General features: G+C 42.0%; 1 protein-coding gene across 1 annotated transcript; it reads right to left on the reverse strand.

The window, feature by feature from the left end:
- Window positions 1–757: 757 nt before the first annotated feature.
- Window positions 758–4156, reverse strand: LOC145061402 (uncharacterized). The gene is made up of 6 exons (XM_079008855.1): window positions 3932–4156; window positions 3296–3545; window positions 2809–3216; window positions 1406–2720; window positions 1066–1319; window positions 758–918 (listed from the first exon to the last, which is right to left on the reverse strand). The coding sequence occupies exons 1-6, from the start codon at window positions 4024–4026 to the stop codon at window positions 850–852; spliced, it is 2391 nt and encodes a 796-aa protein (XP_078864981.1). The 5' UTR covers window positions 4027–4156; the 3' UTR covers window positions 758–849.
- Between the last annotated feature and the right edge of the window lie 15406 nt (window positions 4157–19562).

A 19562-nucleotide genomic window follows, 5' to 3' on the forward strand; every position in this document is an offset into this window, starting at 1 on the left:
AAATAATGTAATATTTATATAAATAAAAAATAGAACTTATTAATTTTAATCAACATGCAAATATATTTTATTTAATTACTAAATTGGTTCGATTAAAAGTTAAATCCAAATAAGATAGAATAAAATTTATTAATTCGATATTTATTTATTTTTTTTGATATTTTATTTGATAAGATCATTTACTTTTATCACATTGTGAATATATTTTTAATAAACGACAAAGTTTTCAAAGCAAAATTGAAAAACGTCGTATGACGTATGACTAATAATAGAATAGTTAAATGCTTATAATATTTTGGATTATGGGATACAAACAAAGTCACGAAAGCACAAAGGAATCAATACAAATAAAACAATCTTGTAACTCATGAGGATCTAAATTCAACCAATCTTAAGCAACAAAACATAATCCTAAAAAGATAGGAATCATACCCATGAAGAAGGTATTTTGATGTTTTTTGGTTGGTTGGTTGAAAAATGAAATTGAGAATATGATAAAATGGGGTGTTGTTGATTTTCTTAAAAATAGATTCATATTAACATGCACGATTGATTAAAGCAGATCAAGGAAACCAACAAACTTCACTACCATGTATGAACAAAATCGTGATCACTTTTAGAAAACACCACATTATATAAAGTAAAACAGAATTAATTATCCTACCTAAAACAGAGTCCACTTTTATATATCTATAAATCACAAAGAATCCCTTCACCATGGATTTAGAACATATTATTATCACCTTAAGAAAGAAAGGAAGAAAAAATATATATATAATTAATACCACATCAACTAAAATGGTCGAAAACATATAACTCCATAAGTCTGTAACGAAAGTTGATAGAAAATTAGTGACCATGGCTTTTGTTAAAGGAATGTCGCGCCTTGAGTTTTCTACCAGAAACTTGATGATCATCCTTCAAAAAAAAAAGTAACCTTGCTAATTAATTATTTATAACAATATTCATCAATTTTATCATAATTCATAATACAATAATACATTAAGTGCTTAACTAATTAAGTCAAAAAATAATAATAATAATAATAGTTTAGAATTTACATACCTTGTAAAGAGAAGCAGCTGATTCAGATTCAAGGGTCTGATTGGGTTCAGGCCCTTGAAACCCATCCAAAGCATCTAAAGTCAACTGCCACCCACAACCACCACCACCACCACTTGAGGTGGAGGTGGGTCCCACCCCCACCTCGACCCCAGCTGCAGCAACATTTCCATTAACCCAAGGACAGAAGAAATTATGATGCTTAATTGGATCAAACTCCACTGCTTCTTCAAAGTTGCTTTCCCCATTTGGAGGCCCTAAATACCAAAATATATATAAATAAAATAAAAATAGATAAAATGTTCAATCATTTTTTAACAGAAAAAAAATAAAGGACTCTAACCTAGCCCATTTGCAGGAGGGTAATTTGGGAATCCAAATTCATCATTAGGAGACGATTTTCCCACCTGCATCACTTCATCTCTAGAAGCTTCAAATCCAGAACAAACAACCGCATTACACGAAAGAGAAGGATGAGAAAGATTCACATCACTATCTTCTTGACTCTCAGTGACAAAATTACCAGTTTGCCCTTGGTTCTCAGTCACACCAGTAACCACTTCTATATCACCAACAACACTTCCACTTCTATGAATCAAACCATCCGACCCCTGAATCTCAGCTTCATGACTCGCACCCATTCCCACACTCCCTCCTCCACTAATCGCAAGGGTAAAACCGTCTTTTCCATGACCCATAGCATTCAAAACCTCTTCATCGTTTGTACTATTTTGCCCCTGGTTATCCGGGCTTTTAACACCGGACACCGAAGGGTAATTAACCTCATCTCCTCCTACATATCCAGGATGATTTTCAACACTCTCCATTGAGTCATTATCATCATCACTATGACAAAAAGTGTCCATTGCTATAACAGATGAAGCTCTTGCTGAATCTTTATTGGAAGGAGGAAGGGCATTTCTGTCAATATCAAAATACGAAACCCGGCTGGGACCCGCACCAGATGAGTAGTCCCGTTTGTAAGACCCGGACCCACGTGCCCGTTTACTATCGTTGACTTCATCAGCATCACGATCAATGACAACACCTTCAATGCTATCTGTATGGGGAATAATCCCCTGTGGCCTATCCACTGTACTCCCACCTTCATCTACATTTCTTTTGTTTGGACCCCGGGATTCATACGAAGCTGCCCGACCCCCAACCTCGCTGCCCGCAGCCTGCCCGAGATTTGGGTCTTGGTATAAGTCTGATAAGGGTCTTTTTTGAGATAATCCACTTCCCATTGTAAGATTTAAATCCATTCCTGTAGTTGCAGCTTCATCAATGTCTTCTGTTTGTTGTTCAGCTTCAACCCATCCACTGATTCCACTTGCTGCACTTATTCCACGTGTGATTACAATCTTTTTACTTGCTTCAGGGACATCGATGTTGTTAGGGGCAAAACGGGAAGGACGATTTACATGAATGAAGTCCAAGATTCTTACTGTGGCCCCACATAAGCTGCAATCCAATAAGGGGGATCTAGTTTCCTTCTTTGAAGAATCTTCGGATATTGTTTTCTTGTTAGGGTTATGATGTTTATTAGGATTAAAAGAAGCACCATTTTTAGCTGATTGAGCAGAATGTTCTTCACAGTCTTGTACATTTGGAAGCCACCTTGGCTCCCACCCACAAAGGCTTATCAACTTCTGTGCCTAAATATAGAAAGAAAAAAAAAATTACAACTTTTTATAGAATGAATCGTTTTTAAAACAGAAGAAAATGTATATGTATGTGTCTTACACGTGAATATATGCATAAAACGTCTTTGGTGTTTTCCATATCAGATTGAAGAAGAAACCGATCGATTTCTGGACCTCTTGAAACCTTCATTTGGTCAAGTGCTGAAGTGGCCACAAGGGGTAGAAATGGAAATTGAAGGAGTCCATCACAGCGGTCTTTGTAACCTCCTACTAAAGCTGATGGAGGGGTAGGAGGGAATTGGACTAAGCTTTCAGAACAGCTATTTCCTCTCCATGGACAAGTGACATTGTGTCCTTCATCAAGTTGATTGCTAAAATCTTCATCACAAGGGGTAGAAATGGAATCTGGTGCATTATATTTCAAGTTTGCACCACAAGACTCGCATTGAATTTTATCAACATCCACATTCACCCAACCTCTCCTAGCACAGGCAAGTGAACTAGCAGTCTATAGGAAAGAAAATTAAGATGAAAGGTATAATATGAACTACAAAAGCATAAAATGTAAAAGAAGTTGAATTCAAAACCTTTGGTTTTCCAAACCAATTTGCAGGTCTGAATGTGGACAATCTTCTTAAAAGATCACCCCTTTCCCATGGTCTACATGAAGGTTGAGAGGAGCCAAGAGCTGAACCATGAGCACTTGTGCTCAATGAGATCCACATGGGCTGTGAACTAATGCGAGATAAAGAACCTGCTTTGGATCCCTGACCATGACCCAACCAATCTGTACTTCCACCATTGATGGCAACAGCTGGTGATGATGCCCCAGCCGAACTGATAAAAAAAAAATGGTGCTAAATTAATATGGGAACAAAATCTAGTTATGTTGGTAGAACTGGAATAGGTGCAAGTGTAACATCGATTAAGACTATCAATGATTGAGAAGTTCCCAATTAAGCTAGATGCTTAAACTTATATCGAAAATTGAAAATTGAATGGAAAATGTAAACCATTAATGACTATGGAGATTGGGAAACAAACGATCAATAAAATCTCCGAAATCGCTATTTTTTTAAAAACGATAATTCACGACTCGGGTTTTAAACAATTCAAAAGCGCATTGTATGTTGGTAAGCTTTCTGCAAATGAAACAAAGTCGAATTGGAGCTATGTATGAGTGAAATTTGAACAAATGAATACAAAATTAGGGTTAGGTTTACCTTGCAGCAGCGGTAGGAGGAGGGGGAAGAGGAGGATGAGGAGAATTCGGGGAAAGGAATGGGTCCCCCGATGAGCTAATTCCTTCTTCCCTCATTGATTCTTTCGAGGATTTCCTTGACACACAGAGAGAGGCAGAAGCACTCGATACTCTTTCTTGGCGTCGTCGTGTCGTTGTTCTGTTTGATCAATAAAAACTGAAGCAGCTGCTATATCGTATTGGATCGTAGTATACTACTACAAGTACGAGATTTTGTAGCTCCTCGATGCACGTGAATCGTGCGTGATCGTGTAGATATACATTGACTATTTTAATTTTGAAAATTCTAAAAAAATGTTTATGCTAGACTATAAATCAATTTTTATTTTAGTTAACTAATAGTCTATGTACTTTGTGTATTTCGGTTGTTTGCTTTCTAAGTATTTTTCTAACTTTGGAATTGTGCTTTATCAGTTTTCTTTTTAATCTATATATCATTTGTTTACTATTTACATTTTCAAAAAAATAAATTAGGTTCATAAGACTAAAAGGGAATCAACTCGCCATGATAGCTCGTTACGGTCGCCAAGCATGTTGAACACGGCACGCTGCCTTATATGCGCTATACATTTGGTGAGAAGATAGATATGGTGATGAACGAATTTGATTGGTGGGAGTGAGGTTTGATCGGATTGCACTTCTTAACTAAATCAAATTTAATTGTTGAATTTATTGTTGATATTAATTTCAACAGCTTATTTACCAACTTTCATTTAAAAAAAACGTTTTGAATAAATAAAAAATAAATATTCAACTACCATTCAACTAATATAAATCAAACCACACTCTCAACTATTTGCACACACAAAATATCATATCTCTCTCACAAACTCTCTCGGAAAAATGTATTCATCTTAAACAAATAAATATCCCTAAAAACCAACAAAAAGAAAGTTCCATATCTTCTATCACTAAACCTTCCACGTCCAAACACTTAATCATCAAACTTTCCATCATCAAACATTCTATCACTACCATGTTATCGATCATCATTTGATCAGCCAATTCACTCTCCCGCTAGCTATTACTTTCCTACAATGGTTTCGTGAATGTTTCCATTTAATATGTTCTCTTCTCAACCAATGAGATTTTATCACAACCAATCTCAACCAACACTTCGACCAAATGTGGATTTTGATCTGTTTAAAACGGTTCAAGAAACTCAATTCTTTTCTCAACCTCAACCGCAAACTAACTTTCAATCCCAACCATGCCGCTTACTAGATGAGGCAATTGATTCTTCCGATGAAGGCCTCGTTGAAGATCCCGTTCAAGAATCATTTCAAGAGCCCGAAGTCGAACCACAAGCACAAAAAAAAGGAAAAGGGAGGGCTCTATGTAGAGGGTGGACGGATGATGAAAATAGGTCACTAGCTCAATCATAGCTAGATGTGTCAGAGGAACCGATCCACAGCAACGACCAAAACTCAACAACTTTCAAAGAAAAAATTTAGCATAACTTTGGTCAACGCATGAAAAAGAAGAACCGCAACCCCGATTCACTTTACTCAAATTGGAGGACCGCCAATCGAGCCGCAATGGAGTTCAACGACATATACATGAACGCGATCAAAACCCCCAAAGCGATGCAACTGAGGTGGATGTCATGGGTAAAGTTTGAAAGATTTACAAGGCGAAAGTTTGAAGAGCTTTTTTCAATGAGTCATTTTAGGGAGTTGTGAAGGCCAATCGAAAATGGCTAGCTCTAAAAAGTCTCGATGATTACGTGGGGATGTCCAAACGAAGCAAAATTTCGGAGTCAACAGACAGTATATCTTCTGATACGCATATCGGAGGGATTAACCTCAACAACGATGATCCTTATGAAGTTCCAACTCGCCCTATATGACAAGACAAAGCAAAAAGAAAGCTAAAAGAAGCACAAACTTCGTCAACTGACATGGAGGAGATAAGGAGCGACATCAAAGGGTTTGACGATAAGCTTGAGGGTTTTTTGGAAATGAGAAATATAAAAGAAATTAACCATGCGTTAAAGCTTTTCTTAACCCCAGCAGAAAACTTGTCCGAAGAGGATCGTCGGATTTTTAACAATGCAAAACATGATCTTGCTAAAGAATACAATTGGGATAAACCATAGTATTTTTATGTATTAGATACAATTTTAAGTTATGTTTTTCATCTAGTATCAAGTTGTGTTTTAGTCTAATATTTAAGAAGTAAAACATGTTTTAAATTTTTAATCTTATTTTATGTTAGAAATTAATATAACATTTTTTTTATTTAAATATTAAGTGTTTGTCCTTAAAAAAATAGAATTTATGGACCACATTTAATTTATAACATTTAAATTTACAAAAACGAATATATTAATTACATCATCTTCATTTTCAAATAAAAATCCTAACTATATTATCTCCTATCTTAATAAAAGAAACCTTTTGATGACATGTCATTCTCACAATTCATTTTCAATTCATTGTTAAATTACTTCAATACCCTTGATTATTTTAAATTTCGTATTCCTTAATTGCATATCCTACTATCTTAAATCAATTTTCATTTGACTTTCTTAATTTTAATTTGAATTTACGTTGAAAAAGGTTAGAATATGGTAAGTTTTAGACAAAATTGCAAGAATGGTCCATGTGGTATATCCAAAAATGCTACTTTGGGTCAAACAGGTTTGGACTAGCACCAATAGTCCAAAAGTTTTCATTTTGCTGTGGCTTTGGTCCATTTTTCTTGATTTTTTTAAAAAATGTTGATTTTACTCTATGTTTTTTCTTTTTTTTAGTTTTTTCAATTATACAAATAAAAAAGAAAATACCCCTCCCCTCTCTCTCTCTCTCTCCATTTTCTTCAGGGACACTGGTTTTCATCTCTTCCTTTTCCATCGCTTTCATCCTCTCAAACCTCCATTTTCCCACCAGATCAAAAATCAAATCGCTTCTCAATCGTCCTTAGGAATCAACTACAATTAAATCTACATAAAAAGGGGATCATTTATTTGTGGGCATCATTTGATTTGTTATTCCCCAATTTGTTAGGGTTTTTCTGAGTTATCGAAGCCTCAATCGATAAATCCTTGTTGGGTCGCCTTTGTTTTATAACAAAAGATCATCGGACGACGTGTTTTTGGTTTTGGTTTGAGTTTGGGTTTCGGCTCCGTTTTGTTATCTCCAATCCACGGCGTCGTCCGAAACCGATGAGCCTGAGAATCGAGTTGTAAAGCCATCAAATTCGATACCATTAGAACCTCTGATGCTTTCATCGTTGTGTAACCTGGAACGATTTTTGCAATCGATTGCACCTTTTGTGTCTGCTCAGTATCCCTCCAAGGTTTATTCTTTTTTCATCCATTTCCTTTGATTCAGGTGAGGAACAAGTTCTAGAAGAAGATGATGGGAGCGTTTCACGACTGAAAATCAAAGAGGAGACAGTTGGGGTCGATTTTTCAGAGATAGGAGGGTGAAGGGATGGGTGTTTGGTGGTGTCTTGCGGTGGCTGAGGAACAACTCCAACTATAACAGTAGCGGGGGCTTTTGGTTGCTGTTTGTTTGACAGAACAGAAGGAAATGGATGGTTAGAGTGGTGGTTTCTGGTGGATATAGTGGTGGTGAGTGGTGAAGTGGTGGTGTAACATCCCAAAATACAGGCCAAAAGTTTCATTTTTTTTAAATAGGTCAATTCATAAAAACTTCGATATAAAATTTTCATAATAAAGCTTCATGTCTGAAAACCAGCCACATCATAATAATATGTCAGAGTACATCCCAGAAAAATCCATAATGTGGAAAACAAGAGTGTGTGTGTGTGTGTGTGTGTGATATGTCGCTTCCGTGCCAGCTCCTTCCCCCTATCTAAAGAGGTACCTGAAACCAACACAGTAAATTGTAAGCACGAAGCTTAGTGAGTTCCCCCATAATACCTTATACCATGCAACCATATAATGAACAGCTAGGAGATATGGGCCTCGCCCACACTCCGCTATCTGGGAGATACGGGCCTCGCCCACACTCCGCTATCTGAGAGATACGGGCCTCACCCACACTCAGCTACTAAGCCACAACATACAAGTATCACACAGACAACGAGCATAAACAATTCTATCATACTAGCATATATCATAATCAAACTCAACTATGAGATACGTGCTCTGCCCACACTCCGATACTACATATCATCTATACGGGCCGACCTTGGTGCCTTAGACCCATTCCTACTGGAAGGAAACTCACCTCGAAAAGTAGCTACCGAAAGTCTGCCTGCTAGACGTCTGACTGTTGTACCGGTAATCCTCCGGCTAATAAATCCATAAACATAGATTAGTTACTCATAAATACCCTTAGGTCAAATGACTGACCTACCTCTGGTCCAAGGTCAACTCCTTGGTCAAAGTCAACTTCCAGTTAACTAGACTCGCCGAGTCCCTCTCCTACTATCCCAGTTCTACTCATCAAGTCCCTCTTCCCACTCACTGAGTCACCCTTAACTTACTACTAGGGACGATTAGACTGACTCGTGATCTGACTCGCCGAGTCCGAGAACAACTCGCCGATTCCCACGAGCAGATCTCCTACTCGCTTCCAAATGCTCACCAGAGCATCCACCTTGAGGATTTGGTTTCTGAGACTATTGCTACACGTTAAATTGCTAACTCCGCGTGCAGCTACGAAGGGTTGGACCTTCTACACTTAAACCCTCCTTAACTCAGTAACAGCTCATATGACTCGCCGAGTTTGAAGAACAACTCGTCGAGTTCCAGGCAATCTTCATAGGACTCGCCGAGTTGTTCATCCAACTCGTCGAGTCTAAGACCATCTTCATAGAACTCGTCGAGTCCAATTTGGAACTCGTCGAGTCCCTTCAGGCCTCCTCCCATACAGACCAAATCTGAGACATGCAACGGTTCCAAACCATAAATCTAGGCTCCTAGGGCATGCTTATCACGTAAAGTTGCAAACTTTACGTGCATGCATGGCCCTATGAGCTCCAAAAGGCAATTCCAAGCTCTTTATGAGGTCATACACTCAATAGGGACCTTAATCACTTCAACCACAGAGACTTTATACTTTTAAGACGTCCATAAGGTCCAGATTTGAAGTCCTTTCAGAACATAGAGCATAAACACATGGAGTTTGAGGTTTTAGGGCTTGAAAACCACTAATTAGGGACAAAAGGGGGATCTAATGAACTAGTGATCAAGATAGGAACTTTTCTACATGAATGGAAGCTTCCCACGGTGTAGATTTCGGATCTACTTCCCCTTCTTGCACTCTTCAACCTCCTCCTTCTTCTACTAAGCTTCAAATTTCATTCACAAGGCCAAGATCACTCACAAGAACAATATGGGGGCTAGGGTTTCGCTCTACAGCTCTATGGAAGTGTTAGGGACAAAGGAGGCTAAGTTAGAGCGTTTAAATAAGGTGCAAACACCCGGGTTAGGGTTTTTTCCCAGACAGGGTCTACTCGCCGAGTCCACAGCTTAGACCCCGCGTCTTATCCTGCTTCTACTCGGCGAGTTGGTCCTTCAACTCGCTGAGGCCAATGCCAAAAATGCAATATTTAAAGAGTTAATTACAAAGAATACGTACCAAGAACCAGGTGCTACAAATCTCCCCCACTTATTTTAGACTTCGTCCTCGAAGTTTGCTGCTCGTCCCTGAAACAACTCGGGGTAGTGCTCCATCATCTCTTCCACCGGCTCCCAAGTCCACTCCGATCCATTCCGGTACTGCCATTGCACCTTCACGAGTTCCACCCTCTTGTTCCTCAAATCCTTCGACTTCCGGTCGAGGATTGCTACTGGCCTCTCAATGTAATTCAAGCTGTCATCGACCTATATATCCTCCAAAGGCACCACTGTCGAGTCGTCCACCGGACACTTCCGCAACTGAGAGACGTGGAAAGTGTTGTGGATCTGGCTGAGTTCGGCTGGCAGATCCAACCTATACGCCACCTTGCCCACCGGGCTAATACCCGGAACGGTCCAATATACTTGGGGCCTAACTTGCCCCGCTTCCTGAATCGGATAACACCTTTCCAAGGCTACACCTTCAGGAGAACCATGTCTCCAACCTGAAACTCTAAGTCTGATCGGTGCTTGTCGACATAACTTTTCTGCCGACTCTGAGCATTCTGAAGTCTGCTACGGACCTGCTGAATCCTCTCGGTTGTCTTGAGAACCACTTCGGTGCTCCCCATGACCCTCTGGCCAACCTCTCACCAACATATCGGGGTCCTACACTTTCTCACATACAACATCTCAAAGGGGGGACGGTCAATACTCGCATGATAACTATTATTATACGAGAACTCCGCCAACAGAAGGTAGGTATCCCAACTACCTCCGAAATCCAAAACACAAGCCCGCAACATATCCTCTAATGTTTGGATGGTCCGCTCGCTCTGACCATCCGTCTGCGGGTGAAAAGCAGTGCTGAAATGCAGACGAGTACCCAACTCGTCATGAAACTTCTTCCAAAACCTGGAAGTAAAACGCACATCCCTGTCTGAAATCACTGACACTGGCACCCCGTGCCGCGCCACTATCTCCCTGATATAGATGTCGGCCAACTTCTCGGGCGAGATACTCTCCTGAATTGGAATAAAATGGGCGATCTTGATCAATCGGTCCACGATGACCCATATCGAATCCACTCCTCGCGCGGTCCTGGGAAGCTTCGTGATAAAATCCATTGTAATATCTTCCTATTTCCACAACGGGATATCTAACGGCTGCATCTTACCGTGTGGTGTTTGGTGCTTGGCCTTGACCTTCCTACAGGTCAAGCAACGCTCCACGTACCAGGCTATATCCCGCTTCATGCAGGGCCACCAATAATCCAAACGAAGATCCCTATACATCTTCGTTGCCCCAGGATGAATGGAGAATCTAGACTTGTGCGCCTCTCCCATCAGAACTTGGCACACGCCTCCATGGTACGGCACGCACACCTTACGGTGTAGTGTCAACAACGCTCGACTGTCATAGTCGAAAGAGGAAATCTGACCCAGAATCCTCTCACTCTTCTGATGTTCCTCCTTCATCGCCTTCTGCTGAGCCTCCCGAATCTGCTCTAGCAGCGGGGTTACCACTGTCATCCTCAGACAGACATCCCTGATCGGTGCTGCCTTGCGGCTAAGCGCATTGGCCACCACATTGGCCTTCCCCGGGTGGTAAAGGATCTCACAATCATAATCCTTCACCACATCAAGCTACCGACGTTGTCTCATGTTCAGATTTGGCTTATCCATAAGGTACCTCAAGCTCTTGTGGTCCGTGTAAATCGTACAGCGAACCCCATAGAGGTAATGACGCCAAATCTTGAGGGCGAACACCACAACCCCCAGCTCTAAATCATGCGTCGGGTAGTTCGCCTCGTGAGGCTTCGACTGTCTCGAGGCGTAAGCAATGACATGCCTTCTCTGCATCAATACAACACCCATGCCTGATATAGACGCGTCGCAATAAACAACGAAATCCTCCACGCCCTCTGGTAGGGCTAAGATTGGCGCCTCGCACAATCTCTGCCTCAACGTCTCAAACGTCGCCTGCTGCTCAGGCCCCCATCGGAAGACTACGACCTTCCTCGTTAGCCGCGTCAAGGGTACAACTATCCTGGAGAAATCCTAGATAAATCTCCGATAGTACCCTGCCAACCCCAGGAAACTCCGAATCTCAGATGGAGACTTCGAAACCTCGCACCTCATCACGACCTCCACCTTGGCCGGATCCACCAAAATCCCGTCCTGGTTGACAAGGTGCCCGAGAAACTGCACCTTGTGCAACCAGAACTCACACTTAGAGAACTTAGCATATAATCTCTCCCTCCTCATGGTCTCTAACACCTCTCGCAGATGCCCCTCGTGCTCCTCCTGCGTCTTGGAATAAACCAAGATGTCATCAATGAAAACTATCACAAACCGGTCCAACATCAGTCTGCACACGCGGTTCATGAGGTCCATGAACGCGGCAGGAGCATTGGTGAGCCCAAACGACATCACCACGAACTCATAATGGCCATAGCGTGTCCGGAACACGGTCTTCTGCACATCCTCCTCTCTAACCCTCATCTGATGGTACCCCGAAAGCATATCAATCTTGGAGAACCAAGATGCTCCCTGCAGCTGGTCGAAGAGGTCATCAATCCTCGAGAGTGGGTAACGGTTCGTCAACGTCACCTTATTCAGCTCTCGGTAATCTATACACATCCGGTGCGACCCATCCTTCTTTTTCACAAACAGAATCGGGGCTCCCCAGGGTGAACTACTCGGTCTAATGAATCCCTTGTCCATCAGCTCCTGCAGCTGTGTAGACAACTCCTGCATCTCAGGAGGAGCCAACCGATATGGTGCATTGGCTATCGGAGCCGCACCAGGGACTAGGTCGATCCCGAACTCCACCTGTCGTTCCGGAGGTATCCCAGGCAACTCCTCGGGGAATACATCCGCAAACTCTCAAACCATGGGCACATCGCCCATTGTCGCCTTACCCGCCTCTCGGGTGTCCATGACATAAGCGACATATCCTGCGCAACCCTACTGAAGGTAACACCTCGCTCTCGCTTCCGAGCATAAGGTTGTCCCTCGCTGTGGTCTCTCACCCTGAATCACTAACTCTCCCCCACTTGGGGCTCTGACTCGCACTAGCTGCTGCACGCAGTCTATCACTGCCCCATTGGGGCTCAGCCAATCCATACCAATAATGACCTTGTTTCCCCGCAACGGAATGGGAACCAGGTCGACCAGATACCGCTCTTCAAACAATCTCAATACACAATCCCGGAAGACCTCTGATGCTCGCACCGACCGATCGTCTGCAATCTCAACCTCTAGAGGGCAATCCAACATGCCCGAGGACTCAGGAAACTTCTTGCTAAGTGCAAGAGAAACAAATGATCGAGTACCCCCCGAATCAAACAACACCTGAGCTGGGATACCATTCACGTGGAACGATCCTAAACATGGCACAAACTGTTGGATTAGTGTCTAAGTCCATAACTATTTTAGTATGTACTTGACCCGATGGTGCATGGTCCTTTTGGGTTGCCTTCACCAAAGCAACTTGATTGGAGAAATAAATAGAGAGAGAGGTTATTATGATTTATTAATATGTTATAAGAATAATATATTAAAGGAGAAATCATATTTGTTTAATTAATATTGGTCAATAATTAATTAAGAATTAATTTTGTGATCAAATGTAATTAATTAAACTAGAGGGGCTGAATTGTAATTATGTGATAGTTGCAATATAGGGCAATGGTTATCCTTGTTGAAGGATGGACGAATTCAAGGATAAGGATATCCTTAAAATCGTTCAAGGTCCAAGAGATAGGGATTTTCAAGGCTTATCTTATGGTTGCTTGATGGGCGAGTAACTAGATAAGGATAAGGACTGAAACCCTAATCCCAACCCTATATAAAGACCCCTAAGGCCTTAGGATTTCGTGCACTTGATACCTAGAGCATCTAAGGACGAATTTCTACCTCTCTCCTCTCTCTATACCTTCTCCACTTGCTTATGGTGTTTGTAAGCCATTAGAGGAGTGACACTTGTGACTCTTAGCCTTCCAAAGTCAATTCAATGAGATTTGGGATTGTTATTGCTACATAACAATCAAGGTAATATCTTAAACCTAATTATATGTTAATATTGATTCCCATATGCTAGAATTAGGGTTTATAGCCTTGGATAACTTGCATGTATAATAGAGAAACCTAGATCCAAGCATTAGGGTTTGTATGAGCACATAGGATGTCTTATGACCAAAACAAACATGTAACATATCAAAATCACAGCAGCATAAAATAAAAGTATAGATAAGAAATTATACCCATCACCACATCGGGTGTGGCGCGTGCCTCCTCTGTAGTCAGCTGAAAGGCCCGACTCTTCACCATTGGAGCCTCCGACTTGACCTGCCGGCCATCTGTGATCCGCAAGGTCGCTGGGGCTGGAGCCTTATCCGGTGCTGCTGCCCTCTTGTGGCCCCTCTGGTTGCAGTGGAAACACAACAACTCATATGTCTGAACAACCGAAGCAGGGGCAGTACAATCCCTGCTAAAGTGCCCCGTCTTGCCGCACTTGTAGCAGCCCGACGATCCCAATCTACATGTTCCCTCGTGCGACCTGCCACATTTCCCGCAGCGGCCCGGTCCTCCTTGGCCTTTCGGCCTACCATCTGATCCCTTGGGTTTCTTCCCCGAAGCCCCAACCACCTGCCCTGCCTCTGCCTTCCTCTTCCGGATATGTTCCAAATCAATCTCCCTCTCCCTTGCCCTGGCAATCATGGACTCCAGGGTAGGGCAAGCTGAAAAGCTAACATGCTCTCGGATGTCAGCCCGTAGCATGTCGTGGTAGCGGGTCCTCCTCATATCCTCAACACCTGCATACTGGGGAACTAACAACGCCCTCTCCCGGAACTTAGCGGTGATCTCCGCCACAGTCTCCGTCGTTTGCCTCATATCTAAAAACTCCCTGGCCAACTGCTGAAGCTCGACAGCCGGCGCGAACTCTACCCTGAACCTGGTCACAAAGTCCGGCCAGGTCATAGCCTCAACAACCGAGGCTCCCAACGAGTCGCTGACGGACTCCCACCAATCTCTAGCTCGGTCTCACAAACACCCTGATGCATACCTCACCTTCGACCCCTCAGGGCAGAAGCTAATCAACTGCGCAAACTCAATGTCTGCAATCCATCGTTTGGCCGCAATGGGGTCCTTCGCCCCATGGAAATCTGATGCACCACTGCCTCTAAAGTCCTTAAAGGACAGTGTGCAGGATCCTGACTAGCCTGACGCCATATCACTCCTGAACGCCCTAAGGCGATCCTCCATCAGCTCGACTATCCCTTCCTTGATCGACCCGAAGATAATAGGGGTCAACTCAAGGATGCCTCTAGTGATCTCTGACGCAATGAACTCGCGTAGGCTCTCATCAACTGGCTCGGACCCTGAACCCGAACCCGATCCCTCTCCTGAACTGCCAACTGCTGGCCTCAGACGTAGTACCACCATTCTACAATACACCATAATAATCATCAACGATACTAACACACTAGAGGGATTACATCTACCACAAGTTCCTTGGTCTTGCCTTAACCTTCCTTAACTCGAGTACGAATCCTCTGCTTTCAGTAGTACGGGCCCATACTACCTTCCACATCTATCCGTACTTTCCTCAAGGAATGCTTCAACTCCACCAAGTCCCTTCGTCACTACTGCTCTCTGTTATCCTCATCCTAGGCTTGCCTAGGGAACTCCCGACCCTACCCTAATCAGTCCTCAGCTGCCAAAGGTCTCTGTGTGATGGTGCTTAGCCATCACCTGAATACAATCACATGCAACGAGGCTCAGATAATCCTTCGAGTAAGGGACCCACCCCTACCACGGTTAGGACTCAAACAAGAGCTACGAAATAAAGTCAAACCCCTCACTCTGAGATTATCCAACCCTGATCGTATGTGACCTAATGTATCCACCTGATAGCTAACCCCCATCACCCGAAGTCCCTCAAAGCACAAAGCAAGCAACATTCAGACGAAGAGGGAACGATATCAACAATCACATCCTCAAAACAGGAAACTATACTAGCATACAATGCTAAGCTCACACTATCAGGCATAACCTATACATGCTACCCTACTACTGTCTACTCAATACTAGCATGCATTTTTCATAAGCAGAAACACATATAGCAGGCACATAAGGCATCATTCCTAGATCCTTAGTCCTATACTAGCATGGTGTTCAATTGAAACTGATAAACATAACATATCTCGTATGGGTACTTTGGGGAATACTTACTTGAGCTCAGCCGGTCGCGCACATCACACACTTCGTACTCTTCCCAAAACTCTTTAGTTTACCTTTTTGAAAAAAACATTTTCTTAGAAAAATTCTTTTATTCCCTCGATTTGAGTCCAGACACTCTCGAGGGTGTGTCCGAATCCCTCAAACCAGGGCTCTGATACCAACTTGTAACATCCCAAAATACAGGCCAAAATTCTCATTTTTTTTAAAATAGGTCAATTCATAAAAACTTCGATATAGAAGTTTCATAATAAAGCTTCATGTCTGAAAACCAGCCACATCATAATAATATGTCAGAGTACATCCCAAAAAAATCCATAATGCGGAAAATAAGAGTGTGTATGTGTGATATGCCGCTACCGCGCCAACTCCTTCCCCCTATCTGAAGAGGTACCTGAAACCATCACAGTAAACTGTAAGCACGAAGCTTAGTGAGTTCCCCCATAATACCTCATACCATGCAACCATATAATGAACAACTAGGAGATACGGGCCTCGCCCACACTCATGGAGATACGGACCTCGCCCACACTCCGCTATCTGGGAGATACGGGCCTCGCCCACACTCCGTTATCTGAGAGATGCGGGCCTCGCCCACACTCAGCTACTAAGCCACAACATAAAAGTATCACACAGACAACGAGCATAAACAATTCTATCATACTAGTATATATCATAATAAAACTCAACTATGAGATACGGGCTCTGCCCACACTCCGATACTACATATCATCTATACGGGCCGACCTTGGTTCCTTAGACCCGTTCCTACTGGAAGGAAACTCACCTCGAAAAGTAGCTACCGAAAGTCTGCCTGCTAGACGTCTGACTGTTGTACCGGTAATCCTCCGGCTAATAAATCCATAAACATAGATTAGTTACTCATAAATACCCTTAGGTCAAATGACTGACCTACCTCTGGTCCAAGGTCAACTCCTTGGTCAAAGTCAACTTCCAGTTGACTGGACTCGCCGAGTCATGGCACAGACTCACCGAGTCCCTCTCCTACTATCCCAGTTCTACTCATCAAGTCCCTCTTCCCACTCACTGAGTCACCCTTAACTTACTACTAGGGATGATTAGACTGACTCGCGATCCGACTCACCGAGTCCGAGAACAACTCGCCGAGTCCCACGAGCAGATCTCCTACTCGCTTCCAAATCCTCACCAGAGCATCCACCTTGAGGATTTGGTTTCTGGGACTATTGCTACACGTTAAATTGCTAACTCCGCATGCAGCTACGAAGGGTTGGACCTTCTACACTTAAACCCTCCTTAACTCAGTAACAGCTCATATGACTCGCCGAGTTTGAAGAACAACTCGTCGAGTTCCAGGCAATCTTCATAGGACTCGCCGAGTTGTTCATCCAACTTGTCGAGTCTAAGACCATCTTCATAGAACTCGCCGAGTCCACTTTGGAACTCGCCAAGTCCCTTCAGGCCTCCTCCCATATAGACCAAATCTGAGACATGCAACGGTTCCAAACCATAGATCTAGGCTCCTAGGGCATGCTTATCACGTAAAGTTGCAAACTTTACGTGCATGCATGGCCCTATAAGCTCCAAAAGGCAATTCCAAGCTCTTTATGAGGTCATACACTCAATAGGGACCTTAATCACTTCAACCACAGAGACTTTATACTTCTAAGACGTCCATAAGGTCCAGATTTGAAGTCCTTTCAGAACATAGAGCATAAACACATGGAGTTTGAGGTTTTAGGGCTTGAAAACCACTAATTAGGGACAAAAAGGGGATCTAATGAGCAGTGATCAAGATAGGAACTTTTCTACCTGAATGGAAGCTTCCCACGGTGTAGATTTCGGATCTACTTCCCCTTCTTGCACTCTTCAACCTCCTCCTTCTTCTACTAAGCTACAAATTTCCTTCACAAGGCCAAGATCACTCATAAGAACAATATGGGGACTAGGGTTTCTCTCTACAGCTCTCTGGAAGTGTTGGGGACAAAGGAGGCCAACTTAGAGCGTTTAAATAAGGTGCAAACACCCGGGTTAGGGTTTTTTCCCAGACAGGGTCTACTCGCCGAGTCCAGGAACCGACTCGCCGAGTCCACAACTTAGACCCCGCGTCATATCCCGCTTCTACTCGGCGAGTTGGTCCTTCAACTCGCCGAGTCCAAGGCCAAAAATGCAATATTTAAAGAGTTAATTACAAAGAATACGTACCAAGAACCAGGTGCTACAGGTGGGTTGTTCTCAGAAGGGAAAAAACAACAGAGGAAGGGAAAGGGATGTGGCACTGGTGATGGTGGGCGTTTCTTGGTGGCCGGAAAACAGCTCCACCGCTAGTGGAGTTCTCTTGCTCGAAAATGAAGAAGGAGGAGGGGTAACCACCTCCTTTAAGTAGTAGGGTAGAGAGAGAGAGAGAGATAAATATTTTCTTTTATTTTTTATTTTTTTAGTTAGAAAATAATTAAATAACAAAAAGAAAAGCAAAAAACAAATGGAGAAGGGCAAATCCGTCATTTTTAGATTTTTTAAACTGTTTTGGACCAAAGCCGCAGCAAAATGAAAACTTTTGGACTATTGGTGTTTGTCTAAACCTGTTTGGCCCAAAGTAGCATTTTTAGACATACCACAGGGACCATTATTGCAATTTTGTCTAAGTTTTAAATGCAATTGAAAACCAACTATATCATTGATTCGTCTTTACTATTACATTTTTATTTTTATTTTGTATATCAAATGGTTGTACATGTTTCTTTAGTTTCATACTTTCCTTTGGCCGCCTTTCTCATCTTTCTCGGTTGTCGCTTTATTGATCTTCATTATTACAAGTATCTTTCGATTAATTTCTTTATAATACATGATCTCTTCACAAGAGGTATCTTTGGATAAGATTACATTACGTAATTTAGTTTCTTGGTGAGTTGAAGTTGATTGTTGGTGGATTTGTCAAGGACGTGGTACGTATTAGATAAACCGATTACATAAATTGAAATTGCTTTTGAATGATAATTTGGTTATATTTTAGATGAAGTAAACGATGTATATTATCTAACCCTTTGAGTACATGTTTGTTTTTTTAGGATTATCAGCTGATCTCAAATTAGTTACGGTGATGTCATACAACATGCTTACAACAAATAGTCCATCCACATCCTCACATATCGATTTCCCAAAATGATTTAATTCCAAATTAAAGACTCCTTAACCAATCAAAAGCGCCAAGCATATCAAGTCAATCCACATCTTCCTTCTCCAAAAACTTTGTTAGCATTGCCTACAAAAGATAAGGTTGCATGGACTATTATGTTGTCTTCGTGTGTAAATAAAGGCACTGACCCAAAGGAGACTTGATAAGTAGTTCAATCAAATGTCTGGTAAGGATCTTGTGGTTTAGAACATCATGAACTTTTGATACATCATTATAATACCCGTTGTTGAACATCATGATCCGTTTACATGGTTTTGGTTTATGAATAAGATTACCCCCTCCAAAACATTGAAAGTAAGTTGTTTGACTTTCAAAGGTCAAATATAAACTTTTTTTACCTATTATGTAGTTGTGTATGCGCTATGTGTGTGTGTGTGTGTGATCATTGCATCATACCAGGTGTTTTGGTGTTTTGCATGTTACTTTAATTTTTTTCTTAAAACATGATTTGGCATACCTGGTATTACAGTTTAAGTTCAGTCCTATTTAACTTTGGATTTTGACATTCGATATTTATTAGACATCAAACTTGTACATTGTATGAAATATCCATTTCTTCGTACTATAGCATTCTAATTTTATCTTTCTATTATCTTATTAAATTTTCTTTATTAAGGCAATGTAGTATCTGAGTGTAATT

The sequence above is a fragment of the Lactuca serriola genome, chromosome 7 (assembly GCF_051521515.1).
Source record: "Lactuca serriola cultivar US96UC23 chromosome 7, Lser_US96UC23_V15, whole genome shotgun sequence".
Taxonomy (NCBI): Eukaryota; Viridiplantae; Streptophyta; class Magnoliopsida; order Asterales; family Asteraceae; genus Lactuca; species Lactuca serriola.